General features: G+C 34.0%; 1 protein-coding gene across 1 annotated transcript; it reads left to right on the top strand.

Annotated features, from left to right (window-relative positions):
* Positions 1-1104: 1104 nt before the first annotated feature.
* Positions 1105-13312, top strand: LOC308694587 (1-phosphatidylinositol 4,5-bisphosphate phosphodiesterase gamma-2). Its single transcript, XM_081372188.1, has 29 exons — positions 1105-1190; positions 1322-1369; positions 1458-1542; positions 1702-1785; positions 1993-2036; positions 2169-2241; positions 2597-2698; positions 2798-2916; positions 3015-3100; positions 3885-4002; positions 4099-4267; positions 4455-4490; positions 4867-4947; positions 5068-5139; positions 5234-5314; positions 5446-5618; positions 6189-6395; positions 6525-6644; positions 6742-6922; positions 7012-7050; positions 8566-8632; positions 8839-8996; positions 9183-9288; positions 9494-9724; positions 11189-11313; positions 11661-11781; positions 11870-12040; positions 12417-12500; positions 13132-13312. Exons 2-28 carry the CDS (start codon positions 1338-1340, stop codon positions 12497-12499), a joined length of 2964 nt encoding a protein of 987 aa, XP_081228314.1. The 5' UTR covers positions 1105-1190; positions 1322-1337; the 3' UTR covers position 12500; positions 13132-13312.
* The last annotated feature ends 114 nt before the right edge of the window (positions 13313-13426 follow it).

Raw genomic sequence — 13426 nt, 5'->3', positions numbered from 1 at the left:
ATGCTGTTCTTTTGAACTTTGTATTCATTAAATAATTCTAAAAAATATTGTTTTCACAAAATTATTAAGCAATACAACGGTTTTCAACATTGATAATAATAAGAAATAGAATAATCAGCATATTAGAATGATTTTTGACTATGAGTAATGATACAGAAAATTCTGTTTCGTATCACAGAAATTAATTACATTTTAAAATATATTAAATTGTAATATATATATATATATATATATATATATATATATATATATATATATATATATATATATATATATTTTACAATTACTGTTTTTAGTTGGCTAACTGGTGGAACATATTTTTCACCAGCAAAATTTTAACTAAAGAAGTTGGTAGCCTATTTTTGGTTGACCACAGAAGTCTCGCTGGTTAAGCTAGCTAAAAAGCGTGATGAGGAAAGCAGCACACTATCATCACTAACATTGTAAAAAAAAAAAATAAATAAATAAAAAAACCGGCATAATTATGCTGGTCAACAGCTTTGCTAGCTAACGTTAGCTCTCTTACCGGAATGGTCCCTATGGAGCACAGTATGTCTTCAAGTGTACCGTGGGGAACAATCATGATTTGCTTTTTGCAAACGTCTTACCACTTCATTATGATAGTGTTGATGTGCTTATTCTGTGATGATACTCGGCTAACTGTAACAGGGAATGTCCTCAGAACTTTCGCTAGCATTATGGTAAGGTTGAGGCTCTCTCAAATTTATGAACAAACGTCCTGTAATTAATAAAATATTTGTTCAAAGTTATTTGGTCTTTAATTATGTTTTCATTTATGTATTTAAGCATCATTTATAGGCTACATCATTCATGTAACGTTTTTACCTGAAACGTTAGTTGGATGTTAAAAACCGCCAAACGGTTTTTAAATGTTATTACTGGTTCATTCAAAAGTAACTTTTCCATTATGTTTGCAAAATGATAAAATGGAATGTTCGCATAACCAAAAACATTTTTAAAAGTCAAAACTGGACGTTTTGAACATTCATAAATAACGTTTTTATAGCCTACCTTAATGGGAATGTTAGCAAAATTTTTCATAGAAAATATTTGGTTGGGCGTTTGTCTTCCACAGCTGATTCAGTCGAGGATGCAGAAAAATGGCTGACAGGACTGGAGTTACTCAGACAGGAGACACTGGTGGCTCACACACCAGAGATTATAGAGAGGTACACACACACACACACACACACACACACACACACACACACACACTTACAGAGAGTGTACCTTGTGTATCTATGAACCATAAGCCAAATCATTATGTTTGTTTCATTCTCTTTTTTCTCTCTTACTGTAGTTGGCTGAGGAAGCAGATGTACTCGGTTGATCAGACAAAGAAAAATAGGTTCTCTTTCTCTTTCACCTGCTTCATCCAGTTTCATTACAGCTTCTCACCCAGTCTCACTGTAGTCATCTGTTTCTTTTTCTCACAGCATCACCCTGAAAGAGCTCAAGTCTCTCTTGCCCCAAATGAACTTCATTGTGCCAGGTGGACGTTTTCTGGAGGAAAGATTTGTGGTACAAATAATACTGAAAGCATATCACTGAATTCTACATTTTACGTTAATGCATTCGGCAGCAACTCAAGATGTACATTTTATCTACTCCCTAAAGAGTAGATTTAATTTTTTGCTTAAAAACACATTCAACATGTAAGTCTGAATGTTGCATTTTCAGGAGGTGGGCGCAAAAGATTATGTCCTGGATTTTCAGCAGTTTAACAAATTCTACAATCTTTTAGTATTTGAAAACCAGAAGATGGTGAGTGCACAATTAAGTTTTTTTTGTTGTTGTCGTACTTTTTATTAATTTCTTATTTGAGTATCAGTTCCATTGTATATGAATGTTATTTGTATTATTGAATGGAACATTTACTTGTTTTAAACATGATATAAATATTTAAGGGAAGTGAATTGTAAAACATCAAGGCTAATTTATATTATTATTATTATTTTAATCATTTATTAGTTGCTAGAAGAGTTTGAAAGGGGGCCTGCTGCTTTCACAATGAGGTAAGTGGTTCAGTTTGGTGCTTTAAATGGGCCATATCATGAGAAATGTACCAATTTTTTAAAAAAATTACCAAAATTTTATTGTACCACGAGAACAAAAAACATTTACTTTTTCTATGTATTTCTCTGCAGTAATACTGATAGGCCTGAATCTTCTGTACTTCCCCTCTATGATTTTCAAAACTTTCTTTTAAATAGACAGAAGGTAAGACTAATGTATATGATCTTTTATCTAGCTAGCCTACTGTGCAAAATGTTTGGGTCAGTAAGATTTTTTTAATGTATTTTAATTAAGTCACTTATGCTCACCAAGGCTGTATTTATTTGGTATTGTGAATACTGTGAAATATTAAATATTATAATTTAAAATAAGTTTTCTATTTTATATATTTTAAAATGTATTTTATTCCTGTGATTACAAAGCTGATTTTTCAGCATCATTGCGCCAGTTTTCAGTGTCACATGATCCTTCAGAAATCCTATTGATTTGGTGCTCAAGAAACATGTTGAAAATTAATATTTCGTTAACAATGAGCTCTATGTTTTTTTTCTGCCTGTAGGAGGACTGGGCCAAAGATTTTAATAAGGTACAAGAGTTGATGACCATCTTCATCGATGACACCATGAGGAAGTCCAATAACCCAAAGATTACTGCTGGAGAGGTACAGGCTACAGAGATCTGTTTAGCTTGACTTCTTCACACCAAATAAATCTTTTTCTGCACCTAAACAAATCAGTGCAATTTCTCTCTGTCTTTCTAGTTCCTCAGTTTTCTCTTCTCCAAAGAAAACTCAATTTGGGATGAGAAGTTCTCAGAGATTAGCCCACTGGACATGAACAATCCTCTGTCTCACTACTGGATCAACTCTTCTCACAACACGTCAGTGCTGCTGTTCTTCATGCTCATGACACACATGCAGCTCCTCCTCGTCATGATGAACTTCCTGTGTTACTTCATGTGTTTTGCTTTTCTCACAGATATTTGATTGGAGATCAACTGCTCAGTGAGTCCTCAACAGAAGCTTATGTGCGCAGCCTGAGGCTCGGCTGCCGCTGTATTGAGTGTCAGTGTGTTTCTCAGACATTTTCTTCTAAACTTTATATTTTTATTCCAGTTTTGCTTCATATGCATGTAAGGATTAATGTTGAATAATACAATTTTAGTGGTACCAAGATTGTTAGTTGTTTGGAAACTTTAATATTGTATGGTTATAATCAGTGTTGAGGAAAGTTACTTATAGAGGTAAGTAATGCATCACAATATTGCAAAAATAAACTAATTACGTTACTTATTTACTTTTTATACTGTAGAAAGTAATGCGCCACATTACTTTTGCCTTACTTTTACTCACCTGCCTGAGGCTCGTTCTCTTCCAGCCCTTGCAGTTGTTTTTTACTGAGAAATTCTTTTTTGCAAGTGTTTAATGCAGTAAACAAAGCCTATATTACATACATTTACATTTTCTTTTAAAAAACATTTAGAATATTATTATTTTCTGACCACTTGGAATATTTCCTGACCCCTAGAGCTGTGTACCATACTAATGATCTCTTAACATTAAAGGGATATTTCACCCACAATCTCACCCTTATGTTGTTCCAAACCTGTATGAGTTTCTTTCTTGTGTTGAACACAAAAGATGATTATTCTAAAGAATGTTGGCAATCAAACAGCTGACGGTAGCCATTGACTTCCATAGTAGGAAAAAATACTATGGAAGTCAATGGCTACCGTCAACTGTTTGATTACGTAGTGATTACATACTTGTAATGTGTTACCCCCAAAACTGGTTAAAATTAATATTGTTTTATAGCAGGCCCTATGTTATGTTTTTTTGTTTAATGCAGTGGACTGCTGGAATGGTCCAGATGAACCTGTCATCTACCATGGTGGGACCATGACCTCCAAGATAAAATTGAAGGATGTGGTTAAGGCCATCAATGATCATGCTTTCATAACATCTGAGTTAGTCATCAACAACAACAAAACACATTCAATGACATTATCACTGTGCATTGTAAATGTAACATTCAACACTCTTATTTTAATTCCCTTTGGCAGGTATCCTGTGGTGCTGTCCATAGAAGAACACTGTAACGTCAAGCAACAGAAAATTATGGCTCAGATGTTTAGAGATGTTTTCCAGGACAAGCTCCTGACCGAGCCACTGGATCCAGAAGCAGAACATCTACCCTCACCAAACCAGCTGAAGGGCAAGATCATCATCAAGGTAGAAAAAAACCTTCAGATTTGTCCATTCTTGTGGTTAAACCAACTTTATTAAAAGGAAAAACTGCTTCAGTTTCCAATGTAACATGATTTGTGAAGATTTTAGTGTCAAGACAGACTGAGAATATCATTTTTTTTAGTTTCATCATTGTTACTGTGCATGATTATCTATTTATTCTCTCCAACAGCACCAAAAAATAAAAGAGAGCGATCGCACTGATAAGGTATCCATAAAACACGACACCCTCAAAATGAGAGCAACTGCTTATCTCATTCATGTAAAAACCAACCTAATGTTTAAACTACATCCAGCTCTGATTTGTTTTTCAAAGCTAATATTCATTAGACAAACTTGCAAACTTAATTAAATAATCCCAGTCACCTTGGTCGATTTACAGTATTTTTGTGTATACACTGATGCACATTGTCATGTATGTGGGTGTGACAGAAAATTGAAAGATCAAACAACTGATCACACATTAGAACGGATCTCATTAATGTCTGTCCTCTTCCCAGCTTATATCTGAATAAATGCACATTTATGCGCATGAGTTTTTTAACATAGAGTATGTCATATGTAATTTTATTTGCTCTGAACAGCTGGAGGAAGAAAAGGGAAATGCGGCTGTGAAAAGAAAATTTGACAGCTTCTTGAAAATTGGAAATGCTTACAGAGAGAAGGTGCATATGTTTTAAACATCTATATTTGTATTTTTCGTTAAACAATTTTAAAAATAAGTGTCAAAAGAACTGAATGAGGTTTTACAGGGCAGTTTTTCATATTTTCACATTTCAACGCAGATAAGAAATGCTAAAGAAAACAGTGCAGTGGAGAAGGAAGGCGAGCTTTGCATCTGGGATTCAATAGATAAGGTGTTTTCAATTGATTTAAATGTAATCTGCTTTTTTTGCTGTCACTTATTCATAGTCAGATAGTTCATAATAGCTATATTTTTTTCTAATGTAGAGGTTTTACAAGCATGACTGTGTGATCTTGGATAATAAGCTGTACTATTCAGAAGAGAAGTGGGAGGAAGACAGTACTGAGGTATGGGAAGAAGATTACAATCATTGTCTTTGTAAAAACCAGTCAGTTCAACTCCTGTTAAAAAACAAGCCACTTTGAGAAATTGTTCACTCATGAACTCTTTTTTTGTTGTTGTTGTTGGAAACATTCAGGACGGTTCAGACCTGTACCAGTCAGAGACCTGGTTTCATGGACGGCTGGCCGGGGGCAGAACAACCGCTGAAAAACTCCTGCGTGATTTCTGTAAAGGGAGGGATGCAAAAGATGGAACGTTTCTGGTGCGAGAGAGTGACACATTCATCAGAACCTACACTATCTCCCTCTGGTACTCTGCACATCCTTTCATTACTCTTATGCTTTTTTTTAAGTTTATTTTTAAAAGGTTTAAAGCTGGGTCCCAATTGAATTTCCTGCCACAACTGTGGCACAAAATTTACTGCACATAATACAGAATCTTACATTATGTGGTCCAACAAAGGCATTTTTAAGATTATAATGAAAAAAAAAAAAAAAAAAAAAATATATATATATATATATATATATATATTGCCCACTGTATGTTTATATATATATATATATATATATATATATATATATATATATATATATATATATATATATATATATATATATATATATATATATATATATAAAAACATACAGTGGGCAATATATATATATATATATATTTTCATTATAGACTACCATAAAAATTATAGACCCTTCATTTCTTTGTAAGTGGGCAAACTTACAAAATCAGCAGGGGATCAAACAATTATTTTCCCCACTGTATAGTGTATACTGTTAAAATGTTCCTTAGACTGATCATTTTCACAAAGAGAAATAGTGCAAATAGAAAATGTTGAAATAATAATATACTGTATGCTCTGTATAGGACGAGTAGGAGAATTCAGCACTACAGAATCTTCTGGTCCTCAGAAAATGGTCACACGTCCTTCTTCTTGACAAACAAGCAGTGTTTTCCAAGTATGTGTGCCTTGATCGAGCATTATAGACAAAATCTGATTGAGTATGATGGATTCAACTTGCATCTTACAAACTTCCTACCTCGGCTCAATTCTGCGTCTCACCACCAAATGGGGTAAGAAAACATGAATTTCAAATTAGATCTTTAAAACATTTATGCATACACACAAATATCAATGACATAACCTTTTTTGTCACGGAAACTAGTAGAAATATCTGGAGGTGTTTGTGTTGTCGTCTTTAGGTGGTTCTACAGTAACCTGAGTCGAGCCGAAGCAGAAGACTATCTTCTGAGGATCCCTGGAGATGGAGCCTTCCTCATCAGACAGTGTGAAGAGCCTGACACCTTTGCACTTTCAATCAGGTTTCTTAGTTGTTTTCCTTTTTATTCCCTTACTATCCTCATAGACACTTACTTTTTTTTCTCTGTATGTATCTTAATTTGTTTATTTGTTACTCAGAGTTGAAGGGGACATCAAGCACTATCTGATAAACAAAGAGAACAGCAAGTATGTGCTGGCAGACACCTACAAGTTTTTTAGCCTTGAAGACATGGTCAGGTGTTTCCGTGAGCATATTTTTCATGACAAGATAAAACTACGCTACCCTGTAACACCACAGTTAGTGGAGCGCTTCTATATGGTGAGAGAAGAGCCACAGAGCCACTTCATATTTCTATAGGAGATACAACAATTGTGACCATATACAAACTGTAACTTTTTCCTATGCAGGAGGATATCTCAGCATATGATAGTGAGCTGTACAGTGAGGTATGTGTGGCCCTAAAAAGTATTTGGAAACTTAGAATAAGTTTATAATATCCTGCATTTTAAGGGGATCTTAAAATGTAGGATAGTATAACCTTATACTTAGTTTCATATATATATATATATATATATATATATATATATATATATATATATATATATATATATACTAAAAATATACTAAAATAATAAAATAGTTGATATTGAGTATATTAAATTATTTAAATTAATTATTTTTAATATGATATATTTATTATATTTCTAAAATAATTATATAATTCTATATATATATATATATATATATATTTTTTTTTTAATTACTTATTCCTGTGACCATTTTTAACATCATCATTACACTAGTCCTCAGTGTCACATAATCTGTCAGGTACTGCTCTGAGACAAGGTTGAGGATCCAAATGCAATTTTGTTGAAAGGGTGATCGTAGTCGACAACAGGCAAGAGGTCAGAGCACAGTAAATTAGTCCAATCAAATCCAGAGGGCGAGACAGGAACGGGAAAACCAGGACACAGGCAGATATCAAAAACCAGGAACATGGAAAACAGTGAAGTGTAAAAAACTAACAATCAATCAAATACCATAGAAACAAACAGTCAGGGGGCGGAGAAAGACAGAACTGAACAAATTGACAGAACACACACAAAGACAGAAATCAAAACAGACTGACAATATGACATGATCCTTCAGAAATCATTCCATAATGCTGCTTAGATACTCAAGGAACATTTATTTTTATTACTATTATCATTATTATTATTATTTTTACTGCTAAACATTTTTGTGGAAACAATGATACCATTCAAACATTGGGGTAAGATTAAAAAAAGAGAGAAATTAATACTTTAGTCATCAAAGATGCATTGAAGATGTTTAATATTACAGAAGATTTCTATTTAGTAAATGCTTTAATAAATGTAATAAATACATTTAATAAATGCAAATAAGTGCTGTTGATTGAATTTTCTATTAATCAAAAAAGCCTGAAAAAGTATCAACATTTCCTGTTTTCAACACTGATAATAATAAAAATAAGAAATGCTTTTTGAGCACCAAATCAGCATATTAGAATGATTTCTGAAGGATCATGTGACACTGAATTCAGCTTTGCATCACAGGAATAAATTACATTTAAAATATATATTCAAATAGAAAACAGTTATTTTAATTTGTAATAATATTTCGTAATATTTTACTGTATTTTTGAGAAAATAAATGCAGCATTGGGGAGCAAAAGAGACTTATTTCAGAAACATTTTTTAAAAATATTTTCAAACTTTTCACAGTTAAATGTAAAATGTATGTATGTAAATGTATTATTAACATATTATTGTGTAAAAAAAATATTATTTGAGAAACTTTACATACATAATAAATTATTTAAATCAATTATTTTTAATATTATTAGGCATCTGACATGCATTTACTAAAAACAATTAATTCAATGTATGTACTGTATATACCTATTTGTATATTTGAATTGAGCTCAGTGATTGTTTCAGGTCGCTGAAGACAATCCCTTTGGTGTCCAATGTAAAGGTGTGGTGGACATCTTGAAGTGTAATGTTGGTAAGAGTTTCTTTGTCACCTGTGTGAATTGATTGTACACACACACTTTGCTTAGTTGTGACTTGCATAAAAAAACTCACCAATTCTCATCAGATATTGTAAGAAAGATTATTTTCATTAATAAATGTCCTATGAAAAAAGCCCCATACGGCTAACAAAATATAAATTAAGACTCTTTCTTGTTGATTTTAATGGATTCTCCTCAGCTCGCAAAGCCAAACATACCAGACACCTCGTGGTGACCCTAATGAACAAGGAGAATTTGAGGCAAACCGAGTTCACGTGTGAGATCTCGGAGGAGGTGGACGAATGGTACCAGGCGATTCTCAACATCATCCAAAGAGAGCAGAGTTTGGAGAAAGCGGTTCGTATATCTGTCTTTCACAAGAGATGCCACACAAACTCACATTCATGTTCTGTTATTGTGCTTGATTATGAAATATAGTGTACTGTATTTTTCTGCATATATTTATATAGTTTTGATGACTGATAAGTCCTGTGAATAATAGAACATCTGTGCTGACAATATCTTCCTTACTTCTCAAAATAGAGAATAGCGGAGATGGAGTCCAACACCAACATAGCTATTGAGATGTCAGACATAGTGGTGTACTGTCAATCTATCAAAAAGAGTACGGAAGAAAAGTGTGTATTTGGTAAGTATGTAATTTCCAGAACATTGCATGAGCGAAACATGAAAAAATCTGAAACAAACTACAATGAAAAGCATCTGTACTGTATCAAACACATCAACATTAAGCAAAACAATTTCAAGGCCATATTTAAAACATTCCAGAAAAGTTTTGAGGTGAGTGAACCAGACATTTCCTTTCATTTATTATTCAATTCTGCACTTTTAAGATCTCTTAGAAAAATACAACTACAAAGAGGTTCGCTCCGTCAATGATACCATGATTCCAAAAGAGGGGAATGAAAGTGGCGTACAGAAATCAGACATCATTCTGGAGTATAACCGCACAGCTCTCACCCGTGTGTATCCCTCCGGAGCACGAGTTGATTCTTCCAACTTTGACCCTTGTCCTTCATGGAAATTAGGCTGCCAAATGGTGGCTCTCAACTTCCAAACTGCTGGTACGTGAAAGAAGAGAGAGAGAGAGAGAGAAAGAAAGAAGTTATGCTTACTAAGGCTGCATTTATTTGACCAAAAAAACAGTAATATTGTGAAATATTATTACTATTTAAAATAACTGTTTTCTATTTTAATATATTTAAAAATGTCATTATTTCCTGTGGTGGCAAAGCTGAATTTTAAGTAGCCATTTCTCCAGTCCACAGTGTCACATGATTCTTCAGAAATTATTCTAATATGTTGATTTGTTTGTGAAGAAAATGTTGAAAACAGTTGTGCTGCTTCATATTTAGTAATAATACATGATATATTTTTTACAGGATTCTTTGATGAATAGAAAGGTCAAAAGCACATCGTTTATTTAAAATCTATATTTTTTTCGGAACATTCTAAATGTCTTTGCCGTCACGTTTGATAAATTATTGTGTTCTTGCAGAATTAAATGTATTAATTTCTTTAAAAATATATATATATACTATATAATTTATATATATGTATATATAAAATGGATGTGTCTGTGTATATATAGCTTGAATGTGTTGTGTTTTGTCTCATCCGCTTCCAGTTATTTTAGCTGTACAAAAACAGCTGCTTGATATTGCAAACGGCTACTTGTTATATTTATTTGAATGTATTATCATAATCATAAACATTATTTTGTAGTGCAAATTATTTTAACATCTACAGCATTTTGTAGTTTCTTCCAGTTATTTACCTACAGCGGCAAAAGGATCGGAAGTCTCCCCACACTCACAGAAATAGGTTACTTCCGCTTTAAAAAAACAATAAAAGTGAATGGGTATAGAAGCCCTCGATCTCCAAAAATGCAAAAACAATGAAAGAAACAAAAGTAATCGTGCACAGTTTCCAAATGTTCATTCATTGATGTGGGAGTAACAAACGTCGGTACTCCAGGGGGCGATAGAGGGCTATGTTAACAATTCTGTTTGGGAAAGAATGAAAGGCATAGTTCACTCAAAAATGAAAACTGTGTCATCATTTACTCACACTCGTCATGTTGTTCCAAACCTGTATGATTTTCTTTCTCCCATTGAACACAGAGGAAGATTTTTAAAGATTGTTGGTTACCAGTTTTTCCCACTATGGAAGTCAATGGCTATCCTCAACTGTCTGGTTACCGACATTCTTCAAAATATCTTCTTTTGTGTTCAACAGAAGAAAGAAACTCATACAGGTTTGGAACAACATGAGGAGTGTGAGTAAATGATGACAGTTTTCATTTTTGGGTGACCTATCCCTTAACCACACGTGCTATTATTACTCATTATTCAGCTGGCTATAAACGTCTTGACTTTCCTGTAAGATTCATGTGAAGTTATTGCTCCACCATGACTGTACTTGACCTTAGAGGAAGAGTTTACACTAATGTCTGCTCTATGATTGTTAAACTTCAGAACCGGTCTCTATAAATGTGTCTAATAAATCTGAATGGCGTCTCTCTTCAGATAAGTTCATGCAGATGAACAGTGCTCTCTTCAGTCTGAATGGAGGCACAGGTTACGTGCTTAAACCACAGTGGATTCGAAATCCAACCAAGAAGAAGCCTCGTAAACAAAACATCCGAATCAGAGTAAATAACCATGTTGATTCAGTTTGAAGTTTTATCGAGTTCTAGAATGATACCATGCGATTTTAAAGGGCTAGTTCCAACAAAAATGAAAATTCTGTCGTCAGTTACTCACCCTCGTGTTCTTCCAAACCCAGACTTTCGTTCATCTTCAGTCATATCTTTATTTGTGTTTTGATGATGAGCGAAAGTCTTCTGGGTTTGGAATGACATTAGGAGATTAATTATTGACCGAATTTTCATTTTTGGTTGAATGATCCCTTTAAAGGAATAGAAAAAAAGACATCATCATTTGCTAACCTTTGTCTTTCCAACATTTTCTAAATGTAATTTTCTTTGGTTCCCTTCAGGTGATAGCAGCCAGGCATCTGCCCAATCCAGATCACATCATCAGTCCTTTTGTGCAGGTTGAGCTGTGGCCGTACACTGGAAGTCAAGCAGATGACTACAGTTTCAAGACTACTATATTCAGTAAGGAAGTGGAAAAGAGAGTTTTTGAGAGAAAAATTTGTTTCAGATTACAGTAGTGTTGTTGAATGTTGGTACTGTACCTTTACAGAGGATAATGGACTGAATCCAGTGTGGCTGGGCCCAATGAATCCACCAAAATGCTTTCAAGTAGATGAGCCGGACCTGGCCTTCCTGCGCTTTGTGGTTTTTGAGGAGGACACATTTTCTGATGCTAAGTTTCTTGCACATGCCACTTTTCCTTTCAGAGGTATTCGCTCAGGTAAATCCACCCAATGGATTTGAGCCACCGATATGCCTTGTAAATATTTCATTCTTTTAATGAACTGACTATAGATATATAATTCAAGCATTTTGAGCATTTATCTTCCAGACTTCTAAGGGGCCGTTTACACGACACTGTTTTCGATTAAATACTTTTAAAAACTTTTTATGCCTTTTTGGCCGTTCATTTACACGACAACATCGTTTTCGGGAAACACTTTTTGAAAATGGTGACGTCAAGCGCATGCGTATTATGCGTTCAGTGGGTTTGGGAAACCCTGAATTAGGAGCATTGATTTTATTACCTTTCTTTCATAATATTGAGCCTCTTTATTTACAGTCTCCAAAGGTCACCGTTTTTGTCTTTTTATTAGGGTATCGGTCTGTCCCACTGAAGAACGGGTTTAATGAAAACCTAGAGCTTGCATCTCTTCTGGTGCATGTACAACCAGTGTGAGGTGAGAAACATAAAATCGAAGCAATTCTTGGCACTCGCCGTTCTCAAGTAAAGGATTTGGATGTTGATTGGTGCTTTCATATGTTAATTACAGTTTTCCATTTAATGTACGTGAACAGTGATGTTTGCAGCATCAAAAAGGTCTCCAAAAAGACAGATACAGCTTCCGAAGACCTCGAAAATAGAGCAGAAGTTACTCTGGCTCATTTTACCATCATTTATATAACACCTTGAATATATTTAATGCACTAATGTAGGGTGACTTTGCAGACCATGTAAATGTGAGCAGTCATGTTAATGTATTCAGGAGGATTATGTTAGAATAAGATGTATTACTAGCACCTTGGATTTAATAAAGACATTTTAAGATTAATGAACATTAAAGGGATAGTTCATTCAAAAATTTAAATACTGCCATTTACTCACCCTCATGTCGTTCCAAACCTGAACGAAAGTCTTGCAGGTTTAGAACGACATGAGGGTGAGTAAATGATGACAACATTTTCATTTTTGGGTGAACTAACCCTTTTTAACCTTGAGACTGCTGATATAAAAGCAGTAACACCAGTCCAACCTACAATTGTACCACTTCCTCGTACCAGTCAGTAATTAAAAATCTGTTTTGTCAACAGGTGCAAGGTAAATAGCAAGTCTTTACCACCAGGAAGTAGCCGACCAGTCAATGTAAATATGGACTTGACTGTCACTATGGACTTCATTGGAGAAATACATTTAACTGCTGTGATAAACAGAATAGGATGTAAATAAACTGTATATCTATTTGTATTACATAAAACAATATATATATGCACATTTGTTCACATGCTCATGTTTTCTGGGTCATGATACCAGATTCCTTTTCTCCCTAATGCATCCTTACATCTCAAAATAACATCACGGTAAAAACCGGGTGCATATGTTGAGGAC

Source organism: Scardinius erythrophthalmus (assembly GCF_964197995.2).
Source record: "Scardinius erythrophthalmus genome assembly, chromosome: 8".
NCBI classification, from domain to species: Eukaryota; Metazoa; Chordata; class Actinopteri; order Cypriniformes; family Leuciscidae; genus Scardinius; species Scardinius erythrophthalmus.
Note: the sequence above shows the minus strand (reverse complement) of the source record. Positions and strands in the feature narration are given on the sequence as shown.

Bases quoted from the DNA above. Each gene is read 5' to 3' on its own strand.
- LOC308694587 (XM_081372188.1), top strand. From the start codon at position 1,338: ATGTACTCGGTTGATCAGACAAAGAAAAATAG. The intron at 4,948-5,067 runs GTGCATATGTTT...ATTTCAACGCAG, and splicing joins GAAATGCTTACAGAGAGAAG to ATAAGAAATGCTAAAGAAAA. The intron at 11,782-11,869 runs GTAAGGAAGTGG...GTACCTTTACAG, and splicing joins TTTCAAGACTACTATATTCA to AGGATAATGGACTGAATCCA.